The 16,897-nt window shown below is 41.8% G+C and overlaps 1 protein-coding gene across 1 annotated transcript; it reads left to right on the top strand.

Moving 5' to 3' along the window:
* The first annotated feature begins 12,977 nt into the window (after positions 1-12,977).
* On the top strand, positions 12,978-13,481 carry LOC101605709 (interferon omega-1-like). The gene has a single exon (XM_012948773.2). The coding sequence runs from the start codon at positions 12,978-12,980 to the stop codon at positions 13,479-13,481; it is 504 nt and encodes a 167-aa protein (XP_012804227.2).
* Positions 13,482-16,897: the final 3,416 nt, after the last annotated feature.

Below are 16,897 nucleotides of genomic sequence, written 5' to 3'. Positions count from 1 at the left end.
ACAAACTTCAGAAATTTTAGAGAATTCTAATATTGCTAATGACACTGAGTGAGGCTTTGTCAATAAAGTGTATGATTTTTTGTAGAATTTGGTTATAATACACAATTTTGGGTATGTGTGCAGACAGACTTGTGGTGTGTGTGTGTGTGTGTGTGTGTGTGTGTGTGTGTGTGTGTGTGTGTTCAAATGAGCAAGGCTAAGGCCGCAGGAAAAGATGACAATTTGGAAGTTTCTTTGCTCACGGGGCAGTGACACAACAGCATCCAGCAGAAAGTTTCTTGAATTCTTGCCTCAGATGACTTAGCTAAGACTAGTTTCTCACTGTAAACCGTGAAGAGAGGGTCTTAGTAACATTTTAACTGATTTTCATCTTCTTTCCTTCGTCACTGCGTCCAGGTGAGCAGATGAGAGCGGGGCAATGCTGGACGAATCTTGAATTCCTGTGTCTCTGTCTTGGCCAAAGCTCTTTTACCTGGTATATCTTTATCTCAGTTCATGAAGACAACTTTGGCAGGTAGCGTATCGTAATGTCAGCAGTTTCTCCTTGATCACCTTGAACATGTCCCAGTCCTTCTTGGTGCCAACAGTTTTCACTGAGAAGACCAGGGGTAGCCTTGTGGCGATTGCTCTGTGTATGAACTTCCGCCCCTCTTAAAGGAGGCAGTTGCCCAATGAGTCTCTTTTTAACCTTCTGTTTGACAATTTGAGTATAATGTGTCTTGGAGTCATGTGTCAGTAAGTATAGGAATGTGTTCTAATGAATGCATTGTTGGGAGATGTGTCATTGTGCCAGCATCATAGAATATTCTCACTCACACCTGGAGGGCATAACCTACTAGGCTACACGAAATAGTCTCTCACTCTTGGCTACACACCAGAGCAGCATACCACTGTATTGGACACTGAAGGCAACGGTAACACATTGGTAAATATCTATGTGTGTAAACATATATGAAATGAAAAGATATAATAAACATAAGCAATGAACATAAAATTGAAACAGTGAACCGAGTAGATACTTAACCATAAGTATAACTAGCAGGATGGAAGTTGCTCTGAGTGAGACAGAGAGGGTGTGAGTGAACGTCTCACCTAGGCCTAGCATGTGGCTCTGTGCTCCTATAGAGTTTAGAAATACTGTAGCCTTAGGCTGCACAACATTTATTAAAATAATATTTTATTACTTCAAAACTAAATCAGCCTTAGCTCAGTATAACATTTTTAGCTCATAAACTTAGAACAACTTTTTGACTATTGAACCTGTGAGCTTAAAAGAAACCTATTGCATATATACATAAATATAATTTATATGTTTATTCTAAGGTGTTTTCTAGATATAAGTTTGTAGCATTTGTTTTTACTTTTTAATTTTTGTTGTTGTTAAAATCTAAGAGACACTGGCCATGGCGGCACACCCCTTTAATCCCAGCAGGGCCCTAGAATTGCCCATGACAGCCGAGTCTTCTTCTAGACTCCCTCCTGAAGAGCCGCATCTTCTCTCCCTGAGGAGATACAAGTCTTCCAAGAAATAGGTCTCTGGCTGTTCACTTCTTACTTTTCATCACAGATTTGCCTGTAAGCAGATAATGCTCCATGCGCATTTTCTCTATTAATGAAAAACGTTACTGTTGAATGCATTTACATTGTAAAGTTAGCACATGAAACTTATAGAGATGTGAGGTGTCATGTAATCTTTTTTTAATTTTTTTTTAATTTAATTTATTAGTTTTCTTTTCAGTAAATACAGGCAGTTTGGTACCATTATTTAGGCTCATCTGTGATCTACCCCCTCCCATTAGACCCTCCTTATTATTGAAAATGGGTCGTGCATTGTGGAGTTAGCCCTCAGTTATTAGTATGATAAATGTCTCTGAAAATCATGACCCAACATGTAACTCTGACATTCTTTCCGCCCCCTCTTCCGCAAGATTTCCCTGAGCCATGTTGGGTTCATTTTTGGTCTGCTTCAGTGCTGAGGTGTTGGGGGCCTCTGAGGCTCTGGCTCTCTGATTTGGTAGGAGTTGATTTTTCTCTGCATTGATCTCCTTCCCCTTTGTGCTGGTATCCAGTTCACAGGAAAACATCACCCTTGCTTATTTCGCCAGTTGTCCTTAGTTTCAGTTGGGCCCCTTCTGAGGTATGTTGGGGCAGCTCTCTTCTTAGGATCTGCATCTATCTGGAAAAGAGAAGCAGATTCTCCAACGGAGAGTAAGTTAGCACCCAGAAAATTGAGATAACACTTACTTTTTTGATAGACAGTTTGATAGGTGTAGGCCCTCTTATACCCCGTGATTGATGGTAGCTTGATATTGTAGAGTGGGCTTGTGTTTGGGTATGGTTCTGACTTGTTTCCCCGCTCCAGCTAAGGGTCTAGTACCACTGAGTGGATCAGTTAGCCAAATCAAGAGCAATTGATTCCTCACCATGGCTGTGTACCACTATTGCACTTGTGTGGGTATCACATCCGGTTAATTGTTGCTACTTAGGTTAAACAATGTGTTGCTTGGACAGATCTTGGTCACTTCCCCCAGTCGCCTATGTAGCGCCTTCTGGCACTAGACATGCTGACTGTCTGGGGTCATTTTTATTTATTTGAGAGTGACAGAGAAAGAGGCAGATAGGGAGAGAGAGAGACACAGAGAGAGAATGGGCTCGCCAGGGCTTCCAGCCACTGCAAACGAACTCCAGATGTGTGCACCCCCTTGTGCGTCTGGCTGATGCACACGTACATTGTATAATGTTTAAATTAGCAAAAGTATGTCCTCAAACACTTATCATTTCTTTATAGTGGGTATATTCAAAATCCCTTTTATAACATTTTTATAACATGGAAGGATTTGGGGAGAAGCTCAGTAGATAAAGTGAAAGTGCAAAGATCTGAGTTTAGAACACCCACAGTCCTTGTGAAGTGCTGGGCATGGTAGAAACATTGGAAACTTATAAGCTCACAGCTATGGAACAAGAGAACTTGTCTCAGACAAGGAGGAAGGAACTTGAAAGATTGCCAGTGGCCTCCACATGTACACCATGGCATGTATGTGCCTACATCATACACATGAACACACACACGTGGGGGGCATTATCATTACATGTCTTCAGACTTTTTAAGGAACTGGTTGAAGTCTGTTTAGCACCTTCCTGTGGATTTCCCAGGTGGCTCTTATCTCTTCACCTCTGTTTGTGTTTCTCTTATCTCTTCTTCAGATACATGTTTGCTGTGTAATAGGAATTGATCAGCTTCATTATGACCAATGGGAGCACCATCATACATGTGCTTTGCTGAAAAACAAAATGTTGTGCTGTGGCACGTTAATTGCCTGCTTTATTGAACCGATCTGGCTTGGAGTTCTTTTAGCAACTGAAGCTTTATGTCAGCACTCCTTCCAGGCTTTAGGAAGTTGTCAACTCAGTTTGAATACACTTTCTGATCTTATCTCTCATCACCTTAGTATTACTATAATGTGTTTGTTCATACTTCGAATAGCTCTTTATGCTATCTTCTCACTTTTGCTGAGTCAGTTGGCAGGCTTCTTTCAAAGGGTGTGAAGTTGGGGGCAAAGATTCTAACTTCTCACTGGATGGAAGGTACCAGGGTTCCAGGACTTTTGTTATTACCCTTAGTAAAGGGACAAAGGCTCCTTTTAGGTTACAGTTAAGTATTCAGATGGATGTGGGTATGTACGCAGATATATGAGAGAGAGATTAAAGAGAGAGAGGAATGGATGTAGATATATGGATAAGACTTCAACTGGGTCTCTTGAAGAGCTCTCACCAGTCTTGGACAGGCCCCTGTATAGGCCCACAGATGAGCATGACTAGTAGAGAGTCACGGGGCTCCTTCAGGATGTTCTGTGGGCTGATGTTGGTGAACTTGCCTTCAGGATCATGGGAGAGCATATCTTCTACTGGTTCTCTGGACAGACAGAACTGCTCCCATGCCACAGCTGGGAGATGCTGGAGCTAAGTCACTGGGACCCACAGTCAGACCACAGTAGTAGGCCTGCCTCCAGGGGCATAGACGAATGTGTCTCTTTCCAGGTCCCAAGTGAGAAAAACCACTTCTAGACCATGGCTAAGAAGGACTAGAGATGGGTCACTCGTTACTTCAGAGTCCATCTAGGCCTGAATTCAGCCAGACTGTACCTAAGACGCAAGCAGCCATGTCTCCACCTGGGTCACATAGAAAACAGTGCTTGTAGCAGGCCAACAGAAAACGGAACTTACTGAGTCTGCTATGTGGGTAAAAGTGGCCCACTTCCTCCAACAACCTTCCTTACTTCTACCCTTCACCACAAACGACCTCCTGCCAGAGGCCGGTGCTCCCACAAAGGCCTTGGATGGCTGCTAAATGCGTGGTGCTGGGCAGTGGTTCTAACAGGGCTCTTCCTTTTCTGCCACTTTTCTGTTGTCACCTCATACATTCCTGAACAAATTGCATCCACTCCTGAATATAACATAAGATAAATAAGATATAGCAAACATATGATGAAGCTACATATAGCTCCACGATAGAATCATGCGAGGTATAACCATCTGAGTCTCATACCTCACTTATTTGACGACATCACAATGGATTTTTAGGGTTTTGCAAAGAATCTTTTGTGATACAGCTAAAATATTTTGTCGAGGTCCAATTTAGCTTCTTCTGTCTGCAGCTAGGATATATTTACTAGTTCTGTACTAAAGGGGTTTTCTCAATGTCTTCCTTCTGTATAAAGGGGTATTCTAAAGCCAGGTGTGGTAGTGCACGCCTTTAATCCCAGCACTGGGGAGGCAGAGGTAGGAGGATCTCTGTAAGTTCAAGGCCACCCTGAGACTACATAGTGAATTCCAGGTCAGCCTGAGCCAGAGTGAGACCCTACCTCAGAAAAAAAAAAAAAAAAGTGTGTATTCCAATAAAGCCTCTCATGTTAATTTTGTGCAAGTCTCCTTTGTAATTGGCACAAAGATGCACAGAGATATTTCTGCTTTAAATTAAGTGTGTTTGCTAGGAAAGCCAAAAGCAGTTTGGAGCAAAGGATAGGCAAAGAAACCCCCTATTGCAAATATTAACTCTGAAGATGAAATAGGCCAACGCCAGGAAGGGCTGAAACATAAATGAAAGACATATATGGTCTAGAGGAAAAATTAAGAACACCCTTCTTTTCATTCATATATTTCTAATAAAACTATCCACTAGATAGTGACAACCTTCTAAAGCCACTTTAATGTTTTTTAATGAAATGAGAAATACTAATGCTTTTAAATCTGTAAATATGGTAATACATACTTTTCCTAAAATTGTAAGTGTTAAATGCTGTCTTCTATGGTTTTCCATTTAAAAAATATTTTTTTACTTTTAATTATTAATTTGAAAGAGAAAAAAGGAGGGAGAGAGAGAGAAGGAGGGAGGGAGGGAGAGAAAGAGAGACTGGGCACACTAGGGCTTCCAGATGCATGCACTACCTGTGCATCTGGTATAAATGGGTCCTGAAGAACCAAACCTGGGTCCTTTAGTTTTGCAGGCAAGTGTCTTAACCAGTAAACCATCCCCTCTCTAGCCCTATCTTTATAAATTTTATTTATTTATTTATTTGAGAGCAAGAGAGAAAGAGAAAGAGAGAGAGAGAGAGAGAGGGAGGGAGGGAGAGAGAGAGACAGACAGAGAGAGAGAGAGAGAGAGAGAGAGAGACTGGGCACACTAGACCCTCCAGATGCATGCACTACCTGTGCATCTGGTATAAATGGATCCTGAAGAATCAAACCTGGGTCCTTTGGTTTTGCAGGCAAGTGCCTTAACCAGTAAACCATCCCCTCTCTAGCCCTATCTTTATAAATTTTATTTATCTATTTATTTGAGAGCAAGAGAGAAGAGAAAGAGGGAGGGGGAGAGAGAGAGAGAGAGAGAGAGAGAGAGGGAGGGAGAGAGAGAGAGGGAGAGAGGGAATGGACACAGCCTCCAGCCACTGCAAACAAACTCCGGACACATGAGCCACATTGTGCTTACATGGCTTACATGGGTCCTGGGGAATCCAGTCTGGGTCCTTAAGTGCAAGTACCTTAACTGCTAAGCCATCTCTCCAGCCCTACTTTTACATTTTATTAAACTCCAGTGAGCTAGTTTTTCAACATTGTTCTCTCATGATACACAGGTGACTGAGGTACAGTAAATTTCCTCTTCTCCAAATAACAGAAATTCAAGGTGTGACATAGCATAAGTAATCCTAAAAACACCATTAAGCTTGGAAGGGAGGGAGGACAGCTATCTAGGTTGCAGAATGTAAAGGGGGGCAGCTATTAAAACTCTTACCTCATAGCCGGGCGTGGTGGCGCACGCCTTTAATCCCAGCACTCGGGAGGCAGAGGTAGGAGGATCACCGTGAGTTCAAGGCCACCCTGAGACTACAGAGTTACTTCCAGGTCAGCCTGGACCAGAGTGAGACCCTACCTCGAAAAACCAAAAAAAAAAAAAAAAAACTCTTACCTCTCAACTACATTTTTCCCAAATCCACTTTTTTGATATGACCAGTTACATTTTCACAAAAGTAACCATTTTTCCTTTCTTTGTTTTTTTTCATTCAACATCATCACTTAACATTGGAAAATGGCAGTGATCTCTCTCATTGAATTTAATGCTTGCACAATTTTATAACAGGAAGGAATCATCATTTACCTCATCATCTTTTTTGGAATTGCACAATTATTTTTTCTTTAATTATTCTTAATATGAACAATGCTAAAAGAAGCAAATCTGTGGGCTGGAGAGATTGCTTAGTGGTTAAACACTTGCCTGCTAAGTCTTAGGGTACAGGTTCTGCTCCACAGAACCCACATAAGGCAGATGCAGATGGTAGCACATGCACCTGGAGGACCTGGTGTGCCCATCCTCTCTCTTTCTCCCTCTATCTAATAAATAAATAAAAATAAAGTATTTTTTGAAAGTAAATCTGTGATTTAGAAAAATTAAATGCTATCAATAATTTTGAAACATTTATACTCCTATGAGCAATCTGTAACTTCTATTCAACCACTGTCAAGCGAACTTCCACATTTATATATATATATGTATATTATTTCCAAGGAGAGAGAGAGAGAGAGAGAGAGAGGAGAGACAGAAGAGAGAAAGGGTGTGCAAGGACTTCTAGCTGCTGCAAGTGATTAACCATACATCCATTTATTTGAAATATGCATGACATATCAGGAAGGCTTCCTATTTTGCTTTACCTTCACTATTCACTTATATGTATTTCTGCTTTTAAAAAATATCTCTGTTCATTATTTCTTGTATTTCTGTTAGGTTCTTGAATATTTTTAGCTATTTCTATACTAAAATATTAATACTTTCCATATGTTTTAATGTTTTTCCAATCTCACATGTATTTACATTTTCTTTTCATGATTCTTTTCTGAACAGACTATTTAAACAATACTCATGTGTGAAATGACTACTCTTTCCATATATAGGCTCTGGGTACCAAGTTATGTAAAAGAGACATCTGAGACTATTATATTTTTAATACTATTTCAAGTATTTGATTGGCTTAATTTTGTTTTACCTATTTGATTATACCAGATATATCTGTTTTACATTTATTGAGTATGACAGACATTGTTCTAAGATCTTTATATCTACATAGCTCAGTTCTTTCATAGGGCCATTCAATACTTAAGAACTTTTGCTTTTATAATACTCACTTAACAATAAGATAGCCTGAAACATACAGATGTAGATGGGTACGCTCATAGTCATAATGTTCTATATGGATCTTTGGAACCCAAAGTGGGTCTCCTACCCTTCTTTTCCCTTAAGAAGTGAAAATAAATCATCAGCAAATACTAAATGGGGTGAGCACACTTGCTATACTTATTAACATGCAAATTAAGACTATAATTGCAGGATAAGAAAGATGGCTCAATTGTTAAAGGTACTTGCTTACAAAGCCTGTCTGGGATTGATTCCTTGGCACCCATATAAATCAAGACATAAAGTGATACATTTGTCTGGTGATTATGTAATGGCAAGAAACCCTGGCGTTCTGCACACACACACACAGAGGGAGAGAGAGAAATAAATAAGCAAATAACTTTTTAAAAATGTTTCTTTTTATTTATTTATTTATGAGAGGATGGGTGCACCAGAGTCTCCAGCCACTGCAAACGAACTCCAGATGCATGTGCCACCTTGGGCATCTGGCTTACATGGGTCCTGGAAAACCAACCCTGGATCCTTGGGCCTCGCAAGCAAGAGCCTTAACCACTAAGCCATCTCTCCAGCCCAACAAAAAAATTTAAAGGTATTTTTACTTATTTATTTGAGAGTGACAGACAAAGAGAGAGAATGGGTGCATCAGGGCCTCCAACCACTGCAAATGATCTCCAGATGTATGTGCCACCTTGTGCATCTGTCTTATGTGGGTACTGGAGAACTGAGCCTCAAACCGGGATCCTTAGGCTCCACAGGCAAGTGCTTAACCACTAAGCCATCTCTCTAGCCCCCCAACAAAAACTTTTTAAAACAAATATAATTAAAAATTTTCTCAGAATCCATTTTTTATATTAACCTCAGGTTAAATTAGAAAGTATAAGATTAGCAAGATACACCTTGTCCAATAAGCCACCATAGAAAAGAGAAGGTATAAAACTTCTTTTAAAAAATCTAAAGTGAGAAATCATGATTGAGTAGAAGAAAGGTCTTACTCATTGACATATTATCCTGGGTCTTATGGCCCTGAATTATTACAGTGAATCATAGATAGACAAAGGAGCCAAAGAGAAACATGCTACATGAACATGAAGGTAATTAACTTTGGTAGCAATAGCTTCTAGTGAAGATGATATCTATCATCAGTAAATCCCCTGTACATCTTAGAAAATTTGAAGTTAATGAGGGTTTAATAGTGTTGGATATAAAAGTTCTCTTTAACATAATAAGATTTATTTAACCACTGAAGAAAAAGTGATTGTCACTAGGTAACTCCTCTAGCCACAAAGACAGTACAAATGCCAGCTATCATCTGAGAGGTGCTGACGTTTTTGACACATTTGTAGCAGGAGTGGAAGAAGGTTGATGAGACTAGCATCCTTCACTCAAGCACCTGAGGAGCAGGGACAAGGATCTTTGGGAATTTGTTATTTTGTAAACAACAAAAAAAAAGTAGTCATTCCTCTACAGTAATACTTTTCTAAAGTGATCAGGGAGTAGTGAGCCTGCTATTAAGAGAGGGAGCTTGGTTAAGTGTGGGGTGAGGACATTTTGTGATGCTTTAGCAGAGGAGATGACTAGTTGTAACAGCCCTATGAGCAATGGAAACAAGCATTGCTGGCCCTGGTACAAGGAAGGAGTACCGTCGATGTCAGTAAGCAAACGATGGACAGAAAGGGAGGGGCTACATTAATCCTCACTTGTGACCCAAATGAAGTACACCACAGGGTCCTGCATGAATGCTCTAGAAAAGGATATTAATTACTTTCTCGTTGCTTGAAGGAAATACCTGCCAAGATCAGCTTAAGGGTTTTGCTGCAGTTACTGTCTCATTGCTGGGACAAAGCACATGACCAAAAGCAGCTGATGTGAAAAATAAATTTTTATTTTGCATGGTTTGATTCAGGTGCCCCCTACAAAATGGTGTTCTGCATGCTAGGTTCCCAGCTGATGGATATTTGGAAATTAATGCCTCGTGGAGGCAGTGTATCATTGGGGGTAGGCTTATGAGTGTTATAGCCAGCTCCCCCTTTGCTAGTGTTTGGCATACTCTCCTGTTGCTATTGTCAACCACATGTTGGCCAGGGGGTGATGTCCACCCTCTGCTCATGTCATCATTTTCCTTGCCACAATGGAGCTTCCCCTCGATCCTGTAAGCCAAAATAAACCTCTTTTTTCCACAAGCTACTGTTGGTTGGGTGATTTCTACCAGGAATGTGAACCTGACTGCAACATTTCGGCTGACAGTCTCAAGAGGAAGTTTCATGATGGCAGGAGACAGCACATCATGAGCAGAAGCAGGACATCACCTCAGTCACAGCAGGTCGAAACAGGAGCAAGAGAATGAGTTATATTCTGGCAATGGAGAGCTGGCTAGAACATCCTAAGACAATCCCCAGAAACACTCCTCCTCCACAAAGCTCAGTATCCCAAATTGCCATCACCTGCTGTGATGGTCACTTTCAAGTTGCTGAACAAAGAACCTGACCAAAGCAGTTTGTGGGAGGAAAAGGTTTATGTTGATTTATAGACTCAAGGGGAAACTCAGTGATGGCAGGGGAAAATGATGGCATGAGCAGAGGGCAGACATCACCTCCTGGCCCATATCAGATGGACAACAGCAACAGCAGAGCGTGCCAAACACTGGCAAGGGAAAGCTGGGTATAACACCCATAAGCTTGCCTCCAACAATACACCACCTCCAGGTGGACCCAATTCCCACATTGCTACCAGCTGGGGACCTACTATTCAGAACACATAAGTTTGTAGATCACCACATTCCTCCCCTGGCCTTATAAACTGGTAACCATCCATGATGTAAAATGCAATGCATTTAGTCCATGGTTCCCATGTTTTGTTTTGTTTTTTTTATAAGTTCCAATGCTGTTCAAATATCTCCACAGTTCAAAGTCTTTTAACTGAGCCATAATACAAAAGAAACAAAGAAAAACATAATAGCACAGAATAAATATTCACACTGCAAAAGATGGCAATGAGCATAGCAAAATACTGAGTCAATACAAGATTTAAAAGAAATAGGACAAACATCAAACTGTGTAATTCTAAGTCTGACAACTTTAACCAAGGACAAGTTTCCAAGTCCAAATAATTCTTACCAGTGATGAGTTCCTGGAGTTCCACTTCCACCCCTTCAGCTCAGCTACTCACAGTCTGGGAACACTTCATCTGGAGACAGCAGCTCTCCTTAGCAGCCTTCTTATAGTCCAGGCAACCCCACTGGGTCTCTACTGCAACCCATGGTTCATCCTTGGGGCTCCATCAAGCCTCCACAAAGGTAAATCAACAGGCCTCCTTCACATTATCCATGGTCATTTCCAAAACACAAAACTGTGTGATAAATTCAATGACCCTCTCTTCCTGCATTTGCTGTACTCCATAGTACTAAATGGGCTACTAATTTTTTAATCCAGGGGTAATAAAGCAGACTTTGAAGAACAGGACACTCCTTTAGCATTTAGTCCCCTTCAAAAAAGTCTGCATTCTTCCTGCTGTTCCAATGCAGATCAGCTGGCCCAATCTCAATAGCTATAATCTCACAAATAACTGTAACTAAAATGGTAGAAGTTTAAGCCCAAAGATTTTATTTCTTTTCTGTGCCATATCTCACTGCTCACACCAGTCCATTTCTGTGCAGTGCAACCCTGGATAAGTTCTCAGGACACAGGCATAACAGCAAGCCTCTCACACAAACTACTTCAAGCCCAGTCCAGGCAAAGCTCGTTCTCACCCTCATAAGCCAAATTTCACAGTCCATAGTTCTCACTGCATTCATATCTTTCAACTCTAACCAGAATAGTCCACCAAGATGTACTATCAGCACTAAAAGCCGTATCTTAGGTCAAGGCTTCAAATCCTTACATAGTCCTCTCAAAAATCAGCTCCAAGAGGCCAAAATCCACTCAGTCAGACTTCTAGTTCCAATGATCCCACTTCTTGGTACCAAGTTACCAGTTGCAGGCAGCTTCACATTGCTCTCACATAGAAACTGACCAAAAGCATTTTGTGGGGGCAGGGGGAGGAGAGTTTATTTTGGCTTACAGACTCAGGGGAAGCTCCATTATGACAGAAAATAATGACATTATGGGAAAAAAATGACATGAGCAGAAGTTGCATATCATCTTCTGGCCAACATCAGATGGACAACAGCAGCAGGAGAGTGTGCCAAACACTGACAAGGGGAAGCTGGCTGTGACACCCATAAGCCCGCCACCAACAACACATCACCTCCAGGAGGATCCAATTCCTAAGTTGCCACCAGCTGGGGACCTATATTCAGAACATGTAAGTTTATGGGGGACACCTAAATCAAACAACCACAGCTGGGGACCAAACATTCAGAACAAAATGAATTTATGGAGGACATCTGATTCCAACCACCACAAGTTTATTTCAGCTTACAGTTCCAGGTTAAAATGTCATGGTGTGGAAGGAATGGCAGCAGGAGCTTGAAGCAGAGCTCATCACACTCCTCTCACAATGAGAAAGCAGAGCATGATAAGTTCCAGTGCTAAACCAGCTCTCTCCTTACACAGTCCAAAACACTACCCCATGTGATGGTGGTGCCCACAGTGAAAGTGGGTCTCTCAGCTAATATGATGAGGTTAAGACTTCACAAGCATGTTAACAGGTTCAACTAATTTGCAAAACCCTTCACAGGTTATTCTAGGTCCTGTCAGGTTGACAGCCAATATAAACCATCAGAGAGAGAAACAGCAGAGAAGCACATGTGAAAACAGCATGATCTGAAGTACATTCTTCAATATAGTTTACTTGCCATGGAAGATCTGGCAAATCCCTGAGCAAATGCACAAACCCAGAGGTCTGCGAGAGCCTGACTTTCTCTGAAAATGAAGGAGAGTAGAAATAAAATCAAGGTATCAGGACTAAAAATAAATCATTCCTTGAAAAGTAAAGCAATGATCATTTATGAAAAAAAAAATCAGTGTGTACATGTACATGAGGAAATCTGAGTTTAAGCCAAACACTTCTCACTTGACTAACAAGTATCCATTTAGATTGACATCTGAAATTCGCAGGGAAAAACTAAACTTTTATTGTCAGTAGCAGGGATTTTCATCATCATGTTACGGAAAGTGAAAGCACGCACGTGAGAATTTTTAAAAAAGAGAGAAAGAAAGGTTTAGAAGATACTCAGAAACTGAAAACTATCTGCACACTATTTAAGAGCCATGCATGCACAGCCTGTCTTCAGAGAACCTCAGCTCCAAGCTTCACCCAGCCCCCAGCTCAGCCAGGCCAGCAGCATCATTTCCTCATGGCTCTCCTGCTCCCTCTACTGGCCGCCCTGGTGGTGTGCAGCTATGGCTCTGTTAGCTCTCTGGGCTGTGACCTGCCCCACAACTCTGTCATGCTTACCAGAAGGACCTTAGCCCTCCTGGACCAAATAAGGAGAGTCTCCCCTTTCCTGTGTCTGAAGGACAGAAGGGACTTCCGACTCCCCCGGAGGTTGGTGGACGGCGGTCCGTCGCACAAGGTCCAGGCCATGTCTGTCGTCCATGAGATGCTGCAGCAGACCCTCAGCCTCTTCCACACAGAGCGCTCCTCTGCTGCCTGGAGCGCCCCCCTCCTGCGTGAACTCCTCACTGAGCTCCACCAGCAGCTGGAGCTCCTGGACACCTGCTTGGAGCAGGTGATGGTGGAGGAAACATCTGCCCTGACAGCTGGGGATCCCAGTGTGGCCTTAAGGAAGTACTTCCAGAGAATCCGGCTCTACCTGGAAGAGAAGAAATACAGTGACTGTGCCTGGGAAATTGTCTGAGTAAGAGATCCTGAGAGCCGACTCTTCAGAGGCCAAGCTGCAAGAAACGTGTAGGAATCTGACATGGCACACATTGTCTCCTGTCTTTGGTCACCTCAAAGGACTCTGACTTAAGCTTTAGTCAGAACTTGTTAAATCAGGAGCGATAGCTCTAATGTTATTTGTTTGTGTATTCTATTCTTGTACGTTAGCATATTTGTAATATTTATTTTATTTTTCACATAATAGATGTTTGCCTCTAGGTTATATAATGTTAGAAATATTCATTGTTCCACTTCATTGAATATTGTGTTTTGCTATTTATTACATTCTTATGAGACAAAACTTGGGTTTGTGTTTTCTAGAACCAATCAATGTCCGTTTTCTGAATCAAATTAAAGAACGGATAGTAATATTCATTTTATTCATTCCATGCACCTTAGACATGTAGAATTAATATCAATATGGCAGATCCTGAAAACGTTGTCAAGTATCAGATGAGTAAAGTAGATAAGTTCTTCCACTGTTGGGCTGGAGAGATGGCTTAGCGGTTAAGTTCTTCCACTGCTGAAATACTGAGCCCTGCACAGAAACCAGCAGACAGCCCACGCCCTGTATCAACCTCTCCTGGGTGGAATACTGCAACGATAAGCAAAGGGCTTCAGGTAGGAGTGATGCAGGACAGGAAAATAATCCTAGATTCCTTTCTAAGGTGTCTGGGAAACAGAAAAGTACAGAAGTCTAACTGGCAGGTTATAGAATTAAGAACAAAGTTGGCCTTGGTGACATAGCAATTTAGGATTCTTTCTTTTAATTAATTTTTTTTTTTTTTTTACTTATTTGACAGAGAGAGAGAGAGGGAGGGAGAGAATGGGCACACTAGGGCCTCCAGCCACTGCAAATGAACTTCAGACATATGTGCCACCTTGTGCATCTGGCTTACATGGGTCCTGGTGAATTGAACCTGGGTCCTCTGGCTTTGCAGGCAAGTGCCTTAACCGCTAAGCCATCTCCCCAGCCCAATTTAGGGTTCTTGGTAGAACGAGCCAGAGCATGGATACGGTTTCTTACAAAGAGAGGCGACAATGAGAGGACTCTGCCCTGTAGATCTTCATCTAGAGGCAGATCAGAGAAGGATAGTGTTCATAGCTCACGGAGGTGGGGGGTTCAGTGTAGTTAGGAGAAACGGGGAAGTATGTGAATGATGAAAGGTTTTGGAAAACTGCTATAAGCAAGTTTGTATCCGTGGGAGTCGTGATAAATAACTGAGAGCGGATGTAATGCCCCCTGTGGTGACATACTAGAAGATGAAGGTGAAAAGAAACCATACAGGAGAGTTTGCTGGCAGGATCCCAGGCCAGAGCATGGCAGCGCGCCCTCTGCTGGCCATCGTTTGCAGAGAGGAGACCACATTGAGAGCTCTCACAACGCTTCCTAAATCCTACTCTGATCTTGGATTGGCCTCTGAGAGGAGAAAAAGGTCATTTCTTGACAAGAATTGACCTAATACCTTGCAAATAGGACATGGCTCCAACTCCCATCAGAACATGGCTTCTTTGGGCAATGGGCAGCTGAGCAGAACAAAGAATGTGGGTGTCGCCTGCTGCACGGGTCACAGCCTTCTGACTAACTTTCCTGTAAATACACCATGGAGCTTAAAGAACTCAGGGTGGAACTTCAGTGGCAATTAGAGGGGAATCACATGTTTGGAAGGGCGTTAAGTGACTTTGTTGGGAGTAAATTCTGTTTCATAATTTCACCCCAAATGTCACATTCCCTCCGACTTTTCATCTATGCAAATATTCCCCTGACACCGTGAATAATAACTGGTAGCCTTTCTATGCAGCCAAACAGAGGTTTCATATCAACTTAGAAATTTTTATAGAATTTTAGTGTTGAAAAACATCAGCTAGTAGCTAGTAAGGCTTCTTCATGGAGTGTGTGAACTTTTGTAGAAATTTACTGCAGTACACAATTTTGAGGTGAGGTTACTCACCTGGCCTTGCAGTGTGTACACGTGAGCAGTGTCACCACATCTAGGAGAAAGATTTCTTGGATCCTTGCCTCACTGACCTAGCCAAGGCTTCAGTTTTTCTGTATAAGCTGTAAAGAGAGGGTCTTGGTAACATTTTAACTGATTTTCATCTTCTTTCCTCCCTCACTGCGTCCAGGTGAGCAGATGAGAGCAATGCTGGACGAATCTTGAATTCCTGTGTCTCTGTCTTGGCCAAAGCTCTTTTACCTGGTATATCTTTATCTCAGTTCATGAAGACAACTTTGGCAGGTAGCGTATCGTAATGTCAGCAGTTTCTCCTTGATCACCTTGAACATGTCCCAGTCCTTCTTGGTGCCAACAGTTTTCACTGAGAAGACCAGGGGTAGCCTTGTGGCGATTGCTCTGTGTATGAACTTCCGCCCCTCTTAAAGGAGGCAGTTGCTCAATGAGTCTCTTTTTAACCTTCTGTTTGACAAGTTGAGTATAATGTGTCTTGGAGTCATGCGTCAGTAAGTATAGGAATGTGTTCTAATGAATGCATTGTTGGGAGATGTGTCATTGTGCCAGCATCATAGAATATTCTCACTCACACCTGGAGGGCATAACCTACTAGGCTACACGAAATAGCCTCTCACTTTTGGCTACACACCAGAGCAGCATACCACTGTATTGGACACTGTAGGCAACTGTAACACCTTGGTGTGTGCTTAAACAAGTATGTGAAATAGAAAAGGTATAAGAAGGAGAAGCAATACACATAAATTGAGACAGTGAACTGAGTAGGTACTTACCATGACTAGCAGGATGGAAGTTGCTCTGAGTGAGGCAGGGAGGGGGTGAGTGAATGTCTCACCTATGCGAGGTATGTGACTGTGTGCCCTGTAGAGTTTACAAATACTGTGGACTTGGCTACACTACATTTCTTTTTTAAATTTTTTGTTTATTTTTATTTATTTATCAGAGAGTGACAGAGAGAGAATGAGGCAGAGAGAGAGAGAGAGAGAGAGAGAATGGGCGTGCCAGGGCCTCCAGCCACTGCAAATGAACTCCAGACACGTGCACCTCCTGGTGCATCTGGCTAATGTGGGTCCTGGAAAATCAAGCCTCGAACCTTGGTCCTCAGGCTTCACAGGCAAGCACTTGACTGCTAAACCATCTCTCCAGCCCCATTTCTTGAAATATATTTTATTAAAAACTAAATCAGTCTTAGTTCCTTGTAACATTTTTAGTTTATCAACTTTTAAAAATCTTTTCACTATTAGTTATAGTAACATATTAAAAGAACTACATATACATATTTTCAATATATTTCTTCCACAAGCTTTTCTCTGGTTTCAAGTCTGTCATTCTTGGTTTTACTTTTGATTTTTGTTGTTGTTGTTAAAATCCAAGAGTTGAGGGGCTGGAGAGAAGGCTTAGCAGTTAAGGCATTTGCCTGCAA

Source organism: Jaculus jaculus, chromosome 1 (assembly GCF_020740685.1).
Source record: "Jaculus jaculus isolate mJacJac1 chromosome 1, mJacJac1.mat.Y.cur, whole genome shotgun sequence".
Classification (NCBI taxonomy): domain Eukaryota; kingdom Metazoa; phylum Chordata; class Mammalia; order Rodentia; family Dipodidae; genus Jaculus; species Jaculus jaculus.
The sequence above is the reverse complement of the archived record's forward strand: the minus strand, read 5'-3'. Positions and strand labels throughout refer to the sequence as shown.

Coding starts and splice junctions, on each gene's coding strand:
- LOC101605709 (XM_012948773.2), top strand. CDS start 12,978: ATGGCTCTCCTGCTCCCTCTACTGGCCGCCCTGGTGGTGTGCAGCTAT.